Source organism: Tupaia chinensis, unplaced genomic scaffold, assembly GCF_000334495.1.
Source record: "Tupaia chinensis unplaced genomic scaffold, TupChi_1.0 Scaffold000355_1, whole genome shotgun sequence".
Classification (NCBI taxonomy): domain Eukaryota; kingdom Metazoa; phylum Chordata; class Mammalia; order Scandentia; family Tupaiidae; genus Tupaia; species Tupaia belangeri.
In genome coordinates this window covers 310,323-319,638 of record NW_006159850.1, presented here as the reverse complement: position 1 = coordinate 319,638, position 9,316 = coordinate 310,323, and the positions used below count along the sequence as shown (strand labels likewise).

The window sequence follows — 9,316 nt, the reverse complement described above, 5'->3', positions numbered from 1 at the left end:
CGGGGCCTGGGGACGGCCTAGGAAGACCGGCTGTCTGGCCTAGCGGAGCACCTGCACGAGGCACCTGCTGGCACTTGTATCGAGTCATCCGCCTCCCACCGGGCAGATATCCTTGCCGATTTCCAGCCCAGGGCTGCGGACACTCAGCAGATTCTCAACAAGTGGCTGTGCCCCAGCAGCTCCTCCCTGCAGGGAGGCGACCGAGGCTCAGAGCGGTCGCGCCCCCCTCGCTCCCCCTGTTGACGCAGACTGCCCGGAGCTGACTCGGAGCACCCGGGTCGCACAGACACTGCCCCAGCGCCTGAGCGGCTGCGGGCGGGGCGGGGCCATCTCCCGGGGGGGCGGAGCCACGCTCTGCCTCGCCGGATTGGCCGGACCTCTCCGGGCCCCGCTATCCTGGGCCGGCGGGGCCCTGGGCGCCCACGGTGGGCCCAGGACAGGCGTCTCAGCCTCAGGGGTGGGGCGACCTCGGGGTCCGCACCCACTGGCTCTGCTTCCTGGTCGGTACTTCAGTCCCTGGTCCTGAGCGCACCGTCGTGGGGTCGGTGAGGCAGGCTGCTCTGGTTTCTTCTGCCGTCTTCAGTGCCAAGCCACCTTTCTGCAGGCCCCTGGGGTGGAGGGCGGGTTCCAGCGTAATGCGGAGGGTCTTCTGTCTGCCCCTGACCCCTGTGCCCCTCAGTCCTACACCCCCACTTGTGGAACTGCGCTGCCCGGGCAGAGACCTCTGTCCTCCTGGAACGTCAGTCACTTGCCTGGCCAAGGAGATTGCACTGTGACCAAGGGTCCCCAGGGAGTCTGCCACCACTGGGCAGGTCTCTCCTCTGCGGCTCCCTGAAGCCACCCGCAGGACGCTCCTCCCACTGTGTTGTGCACAGGAGGGCCGAATTTGCTGCTGTCCTCATTCATGGCAGTGCCAGACACCAAGTCCCCACACCAGCAGTGGGTCCAGCTCTCTTCCCTTGGCATTTGAGGGGCTGTTGTGCCTCCTCCTCGTGGAATGACAGTGACATTATGTGACTCCCAGGCCAGCTCAGCAACGCCCACTGTCTAGAGGCTCGTTCTCAGGACTCAGCCACTTCCCCACCCAGAGATGGACAGGCCTCCTGCCTGGCGGAGAAGGCCCGAGTCATGCCCACTGGTGGCAGTGACGGTGTTTGGAAGAAGGGTTTTTCTGAATGTGTCATAAAGCTATCAACTTTTATTATTTATTTTTAAGGAACTTTTTTTGGAGAGGTTTTTGCTATAGGGCGTGTGCACTCACAAGAAAGAGAGAGACAGAGAGACAGAAAGTGAGAAATCACCCCCCGGGGGGATGGCCACACCGCAATCTCTTCTCCTCTGTCCTCCTCTCGGGATCTTAGGCACACACGCACACGCGCCTGGCATGAGTTTAGGCCACCACGTCCAGGACTCGAACTGTGGTCGACTACATGGGAGTCCAGTGACATAGCCATTATGCTAACTGCTGGTCCCAAGGAACTTTTTCCACATTTGTTTGTTGTGATTTTCAAGCCACTGGATCCAGGACTTGAGTTGCACTCAGCCATGTAGGAATCCCCTTGCCACCTGCCGTCCCTAAGAACACTTCATTATAGAATATATAAAACAAACAACATTTTCTTTGTGAGCTGCGAATGGGCTCGCTATGTGCCCCTCCCACCCGGGGGTTGTCCATGCAGCAATCCCTTCTCCCTTCTCTCAGGATTTGGAGCACACATACACACATGGCCAGCGTGAGGTTTTTTAAAAAATATTTAACTTTGTTATTCTTAGTTTTATTTTGATCAGAGAGAGAATCAGAGAGAGTGAAGATGAGAACGCGAGCCACCAGGTCTGGGACTTAAACTGTGGTCAGTAACGTGGGAGTCCAGCACCCTACCACCACACACTTTCTGGTCCCTGGCTTGAGTTTTAAGCTGCTGGGTCTGGGATTTGAACCACAGTTGACTAAATGGGAGTCTAGCAATATAACTATTATACCATCTGCTGGTCCCCAAAATAAATATAACTTTGTTATATTATACTAGAACACTATACATTTTACTATACTAATAACACTATACATTGTAACTGATAGTGTTATTCAGCCTGCTCAAATTCGCAGGAATAGCTTATGCAATTCTTGGAATTTATCCACCTTCTGCATAAAGATGTAAGATTGAAATGTATGTATTATTGTTAGGAATATATACATTTTCACTCCCCTCCCTTTATTGATAATCTCAGCATTTTTATTTTTAGAGACAGGGTGGTCCCTGTCACCAGGCTTAATGAGAACTCTTGTCACTCAGCCTCCTGCGTAGCTGGAATAGGCCTGTGTCAGCATGCCAGCTGGTCAAGTTTTTTTTTTTTTTGAGTTTTGCTATAGGGTGCATGTACTCACCATGGGGAGAGAAAGAGAAAGGCAAAGCGAGAACTCACCCCCCAGAGGGGATGTCCACACCACAGTCCCTTCTCCATTCTCCTCCTGGGACTCTGGGCATGCACATACATGCACCTGCTGGTCTCCCGTCACGGGTCTGGGACTCGCACTCTGGCCTGGCTACGTGGGGTGGTCGCCTTGACCATGTCATTGCTGGCCTCGGAGCTATTCCTGGGTACTCAGGTTACTGTGGATGAGGGTGGCTGGCGTCCTTGTGAGAGAGAGTCAGACACGGATGCAGGGGAGAAGGCTGTGGAGATGGAGGCAGAGTGAGGTGTCACCGACAGAGTACCAAGGACTTCCAGGGCTACTGGAGGCTGGAGAGCGAAGAGTCCCACCCTCCGGCGTAAGGGGGCATAACCTTGTTGATGCCCAGATTTCTGATTTCTGGCCAGTAGAACTCTGAGCAGAAGTTTCTGTTGTTTTAAACCACCCACTCCGTGGCATTTCACTAGGGCAGCCACAGGGCATGCACAGGCCTTGTGTGGTCACAGCCCCAGCAGTTCCCAGCTGAGAGCCAGCATCAATCACAGCGGGCAGACTTCCAGGGGAGCTCAACCCCTGGTCACTGGGTCACACCAGCCTGGAAGCTGTCCTACCTGATGGGAGAGAGGCCACAGACACGCCCCCGGGCCGCTGCTGGCCGGAAGACTCATATTGGGCGGGGTCTGTTGCGCAGCGCTAACGAGAGGCTGTCTGTGTGGGCGGGGTTTGTTGCGCAGCGCTAACTCCCAGGACGGACGGAGTCGTCTACACGCACTTCCTTTCATGGACCTGGGACTAAAGCAGGAGCCCACGTGCCAGGCCAGAGGTCACCTATACTCAGCCAGGCCAGGCCCACTGCCCAGCCAGCCCACAGCCGCACAAGGACCAGGGCTAGCGTTGCCCGGCTTCTCAGTCAGCACACTCTGCTGGACATAGATCTTGCTGTGGTTTTTAAGAAAGAGGTTTTTGCTGTAGGGCACGTGCACTTGCCAGAGAGAGACAGAGACAGAAAATGAGAAATCACCTCCAGGGGGCGTGGCCGTGCCACAATCCCTTCTCCTCTCAGGATCTTGGGCACACACACACGTGTGCCTGGCGTGCGTTTGAAGTTACTGGGGCCAGGCCTCGAACTGCGGTTGGCCATGTGGGAGTCCAGCGATGTAACCATTATACAATCTGCTGGCTCCAGACCTGGCCGTTTTCTGTTTATTTTTGTTATGACTTTACAGACCTCTCGGGCTGGCTGGCCGCCTGACTGTCCTCTATAAGCCCACTACGGCCTTTCTAACTGGAGCTTCTGCCTTTCCCTTATGGACCCCAGGGTTTCCACTGGGGAGACATCTTTATTCATTCCTGTTTTCTGGAAGAGCCGCAGGATCACAGAGGCTCAGGGGCAACCCTGAAGCCACATGGCAAGAAGCAGGGCACAGGGGCCAGCAGGTGGCACGGAGGTTAAGCTCTGGACCCACATGGGGTTGGCTGCAGTTTGAGTCATAGACCTGGCAGCTTGCTTCCAGCGAGTGTGTGTGCCTATAGCAAATTTTAAAATAATAATGATGATAAATAAAATGAAATACTTCTAACAAAAAAAAAAGAGCTGAACACAGACCTGCCCAGTCCCACTGCCAAGGAGACAGCTGGGCCAGCATGTCACCAGCCCACAACTCACTTGGCACCAGGTATGGAAGCAAGGCCAACAGATGCTCCCAGCACAAGGGTTCCCAAAGATCCGCTCAATGCCACGAAGCCCTGAGAATCTTCTAGACATCAAAGCTGAGACCTGGAGGGGACACTGCCTAGAGACTAGCTCTGGACCACCGGGCAGGGAACTGCCTCACAAGAGCAGACTTCCCACTGGAGGTGAGCCTCCTGGAGGGGACAGGGTTTGGGTCTCTTGGCAGAGAGCAGGACAGAGGACTAAAGCTTTATGTACAAGCGAGGCCAGACCCCAGCACGGTCTGTCTGGGCTCCTGGATGAGGCGCTAGAGGACAAGGTATTGCTGAGTCAAGAGAGCCCCTGTGGAGACTCCTGCCAGAGGACAGCTGCCCCAGTCCTGGGGTCATTCTCAGGCACCTGCGGGACTATTCACAGGCTGTCCCCCTGAGTCTGCCTACTGGGCTTGAGGCTGCCTCTGGTGGGAGTAACCAGAGGTTTGACATGGCCCCTTACGAATGAGCGTGGCTGTCCTGTTCAGGACCGCCCTACCCCAGGGAGCCCCAATACTGTCTCCATGGCAGTTGCTAGGGGATTGAGGGGCCCCCACAGTGCTGTGCCACCTGCCTCCCTGACAGGCACTACCCCATCCGGCCAGTCACACGTGTCCCCAGTACGGGACACATTGGCTCCCAAGAGGGCTTCAGGGAACATTCTGGGCTCAGGGTCTCAGTGATGACCTCTAACCCTGACTGTCCCAACGCACTGACACCCTCCGCAGCAGTCCTGTCCCGAGGGTGTGGCCTTGGGGCAGCCTCTCCTGTCCTGTGGGTGTAGAGAGGGTGGGCCTGGCTCGGCTGTGGCTGTGGTTCCTGACCATCGGGCCTCAGTGGCCCTCATGGTGGCCAGCAGAGGGGGTGGCCGGGTGCCTGGAGCCCAGCGCCAGTAGCGAGGCCTCTGCCCGGGGTGGGGATAAGGACTGAGTGAGCCACACTGAGCCTCAGCAGTGACCTCTTTATTTCTGGCCAGCTGATGGCCACATGTGGACATGTGACAGGTAGGTGCTGGCCCTCAGGCTCACACGGACCTGGGAGAGGGAGTACAGGGGTAGGAGTTGGCCAGGGGTCTCGGAATGCCCACCGCCCACCACCCAGGTGAGCTGGGGCAGAGGTGCCCGGCCAGCAGGGACTTACTGCCCCAGAGTAAGCAGCACAGTCTCGGACCCCCACGGGGAGGGGTCGGCAGGTTCTCGTTCTGGGCTCCAAGAAACTGGCTCAGAAGAGCTCCAACAGTCCCAGGGGACGGAGGTGCAGTGACCCCAGACAACCCAGGTCGCCTGTGTCCATGAAGGTGGGACGTGCCAGGGCCAGCCAGATGCCCATGTCCGAGCTGCACAGCCACTGGGGAGGACCTGTCGGTGCAGCCCGGGGGCACCTCGGCCAGGCTCCCTTTACGGGGCCTCTCTGAGCTGTGCAGGATCGGGGCCCATGGAAGTGATGTGGCCTAGCCCGCGGGAGGAGAGGCTCAGGAGCAGGCTGTGGCCTGCAGCCAGTCTCCCTCAGGGGCCCGCCATGTGTGCAGGGCCGGGCGGGCTCCTCCAGTCCTCAGTGGGTTCCGTGGTTCCCAGGTGCAGGAGGGACGCTTCGGGAACTGGGCCCTGAGCCCCACTCCTTGCCCAGGGCCCCACGGGGCAGCAGCTCCACGTAGCTGAGGGCACTCTGCAGTGACGTTAGGCAGTAGCCCTCCTCCCCAATCAGGTACCTGTGTAGGCCAGAGCCACGCGGTGCGTCACTGCAGGGATGAGGCCATGGCAGCACTCTGCCACCGCTGTCCAGGCCTAGGGACGAAGCCCTGGCTGGCGAGGCCGCCCCGCCCCCCCGCCAGCGGGCCCCTACCCCTCGTGGATGAATTCTTCCAGGGCTGCACACTCGGACACCAGCTGGGGGAGGTCGCTCCTCAGCACCACGAAGGACAGGATGGGCAGCAGGTCGTCAGCTCCACTGCAGGCAGCACGAGGGGGTGGCCGGGGGCGCCAGGCCAGGGGGGTGCTCGTCCCCAAACCCAGCAGCCCCTGGCAAGGTCTCGCCTTTGCTGGCAGGCCTCCCTGTGCCCTGGGGTCACTGGCGAGCAGCGGATCCCTGGGTGTGGCGAGGCTGCAGAGCCTGCGTGGCACCCACCCTATAGGACATGAGCCCCCAGGGCCACAGCCCAGCAGCATGTGGACAGGCAGGCTGGAGACTGGGGTCTGGACGGACCTGCTCCACAGATGCTATTGGGGCAGTGGCTGGGACCTGCCATCCTCTCAGTGGCACCTGGAGCTACAGGGACCCGCTCCAGACACTGACCTGTAAAACGCCTGGAGGCGGCCAGCCCTGGTGCCTCCCAGCAGACCCTGGAGGTGGTGGGAAGCCCTGCTGACCTCACACCCAGCCCTGCCTCCCACCTGCCCATCCCACAGGCCCGGAAGCAGGGCAGGCGCAGAGCTGAGAGGCCCGTAGCTCCAGGTGGACGCTGAAGCCAGGTCAGGAGGTGGCCGGCCACAGGCGAGGCCTCAGAAGACGGGTGGGAGACCCCAAACCCAGGACACCACAGTCAAGACCCCTGCGGAGGTCAGTGTGGGGGCGCGCCCTGGCCCAGGCCTGGCTGGCTGGCGGCATAGGGCCTACAACACCCTGTGTACAACATGCAGCCACCCAGCCAGGGGCGGGCCCTGCTCGCTAAGAGGCCCTGGCCCTGCCCTGTGCTCTCTGCAGAAGCCCGTGGGGAAGTGGGTGGGGGCCTTCTCAGCGGGAGGCCTGGTCCCAGGACCCCCCCCTCCAAGGGCTGGCCCAGCGCCCTCCCTGGCACCCCAGCCCCTGCCCTCGTGGGACTCACATGGCAGCAGCAGCAGCGGGCTGGGGCCCGGCCTCAGGCGCGGCCTCCCGTGCGTGACAGTAGCTCTCCGCGCAGGCGCAGATGACCCGCAGGGCCCTCACTGCGGGGACGCACGGCTCAGTGGGGGTGGGATGGGGTGGCAGGAGGGCCGGCAGAGGCAGGAGGCCATGAGGCCACACGCCACCCCCAGCCCAGGACCAGCACAGCTCCCACCCGCCTGCCCCTATGGGCAGGGCTGGACGAGCTGGGAACCCCCACCCCACACGGGGGAGGCAGGGTGCTGTGGCTTCAGGTGAAGGCGCACCTCCAGTTCCTGGCTAGGGCAGGGCCTGGCCTGTCTGATGACCTGCCCTGCTGCCGGCCCTCCCAGCCTCTCACCAATACACTCCAGCTTCTTCTGCGGGCAGGTCTCCAGCACCAGCAGGCCCAGCTCCTGGGCTGCCGTGCAGTAGGGGTAGGGGGTGGCGCGCCCAGCCTCGGGGTGCTGGGGAAGGAGCGTGGCGGGGATGCCGATGGCTGTCGGGGTTGCGTTCCTGTAGAGCGCCATGCTTCTGCTCAGCGCTGCCTCCCGGCCACGGTGCACACTCCTGGGCCAGAAAAGGCCAGGCTCAGCCGGCGGCCCTGCTCCAGGACTGAGGCAGCGCTGCACTGGCTCCTGGGGCTCCGTCCTGAGAAGGCTGGGCCCGAGCACAGCTCAGCGCTGACGGGTCCAGAGCCCAGCAGACCCCAGAGGGCGAGCCCGGCATAGGCCTCAGAACTACAGCACAGCCAGGGCAGAAGCTCCTCGGCAGTCGGGCAGGGCAGGGCATGGCAGGGCAGGCCGCGGCAGGCCCGGCCTGTGGGGGCCTGGGCAGGAGACCCCAGGCCCTCGGGGTGGGGCTGGGGCCGTACCGGTACAGGGCCAGCAGCAGGGGCCACAGTGGGGAGAAGAAGGCCTCCTCGATGCAGGCCAGGCAGCGGTCCTTGGAGGCAGCGGTGTTCAGGCTTTCGAAGGCCAGGAGCGTCAGGGAGAGCAGCCTATCTGCTGGGAGCAGAGCGAGCATGTCTCGAGGGCCCTCGCCTGCCCATTCTCAAGGCTCTAAGCCCAGAGCCTGGCAGCCCCTGTCCTCTGAGCCAGTCTCTGTGCAGTGCCCAGGTGTGTCCAGGCCGAACAGGAGGGGCTCCCTCTGACCTTCCTCCACCGGCCTTCAAGCCCCTAGCCTATCCCCGCCTGCCTGTGGCCTGTGCTCAGGGCAGGGAGCTTGTGACTGAAGTCCAGATCTTCACCCTCCCTGGGAGGCCGGTGAGGACACAGCCGCCGTCTGAGGGAGCCCAGACTCATGGGACAGTCCTAGCAGGCGAGGCACCACAGCAGGGCGGGCCTGGCTGCCACCCCACCCTAGGCCTAGGCTGAGCCTCAGGGCCAGAGGAGCCCGCCGTGGGCGCGGCAGCTCACCGATGGCGTTGTGCACGTCCTTCACGACGCCCTTCAGCTGCTCGGGCAGAGGCGCGCTCCTCTGGCTCCCGGGAGTCGGGGGCTGAGGCTCAGGCAGCCTGCCAGGGCCATGGCTCCACGGCTCGGACGCAGCCAACAGCTGTTCTAGGTCTTCAAAAGAGCTGTCGCGGTCCGGCAGGCGGGGAGGGGAGTCCGCCGTGGGGGAGGGTGGCCCCGCCAGGCTGATGCAGTAGAGGCTCTGTGAGGGCCGGAGCCCCCGACTCCCAGGAGCCAGCAGCCCGTCAGCATCGGGGGGCAGAGAGCAGCAGCCAGGGGCAGGAGCAGGGTCCGGGGCACCCCTGCTCACAAGGGGGTACAGCGCGCCGTACACCACACACTGGAGCCGCTTCAGGAGCTGTGCGATCGGGTGGTCAGGAAGGCTGCAAGAAGAGGGGCCGGCTGGCAGGAGGAGGTCGTGTCCCATCCCACTCCTGATGCCACTGGCCTTGCTGGAAGGCCTGCAGGCCGAGGAGACAGCTGGTCATCGACCTCACCCGGCCTCGCCCTCGTCTGGGGCTCCCACCTGCTGCTAAGGCTGCTGTGCTGAGACAGGCTTCAGGTGCGTCCCCCGGGATGTGGCACCCAGGCCGACTCTCCCCAGGTGGAGAGGCCCCACGCCCGCCCACCCCCCGGGCCGGGGCCAGCCAGTGGGCATCGGCACCACCAGCCTGAGGGAGCCTGGTGCAGCCGTCCCCATGCCACGCCATCCAGCGACCAGGCGTGGGGCTCTGCCATGCCAAACAGGGTTGGGGCTGTGGGCCCCCGTACCTGAGCAGGTGGGAGACCAGGCTGGTCACCAGCAACAGATCTCCAGGGTTCTTCTTGAGCTTGGCCCTCCACTGCCTCGGCCAGTCCTGCAGATGAGGAGCCTTGGAGGAATGTGGCAGTGGCCCCACCTAGGACACGC

General features: G+C 62.0%; 2 protein-coding genes across 2 annotated transcripts in view; both read right to left on the bottom strand.

Annotated features, from left to right (window-relative positions):
- The window catches only part of SPATA2L (spermatogenesis associated 2 like), a gene marked incomplete in the record, with an annotated part of 9,291 nt that extends 3,848 nt beyond the window's left edge, over positions 1 to 5,443 (bottom strand). Inside the window, 3 exon segments of the mRNA XM_014589425.2 lie at positions 100 to 186; positions 482 to 608; positions 5,352 to 5,443. Coding sequence (XP_014444911.1) covers positions 100 to 186; positions 482 to 608; positions 5,352 to 5,443 — 306 coding nt within the window.
- Positions 5,056 to 9,316, bottom strand: part of VPS9D1 (VPS9 domain containing 1) — a gene marked incomplete at its 5' end in the record, with an annotated part of 9,208 nt that continues 4,947 nt past the window's right edge. Inside the window, 7 exon segments of the mRNA XM_027773460.1 lie at positions 5,056 to 5,822; positions 5,957 to 6,061; positions 6,936 to 7,035; positions 7,314 to 7,522; positions 7,827 to 7,956; positions 8,371 to 8,789; positions 9,178 to 9,263. Of these exon segments, the coding sequence (XP_027629261.1) occupies positions 5,666 to 5,822; positions 5,957 to 6,061; positions 6,936 to 7,035; positions 7,314 to 7,522; positions 7,827 to 7,956; positions 8,371 to 8,789; positions 9,178 to 9,263 (1,206 nt within the window).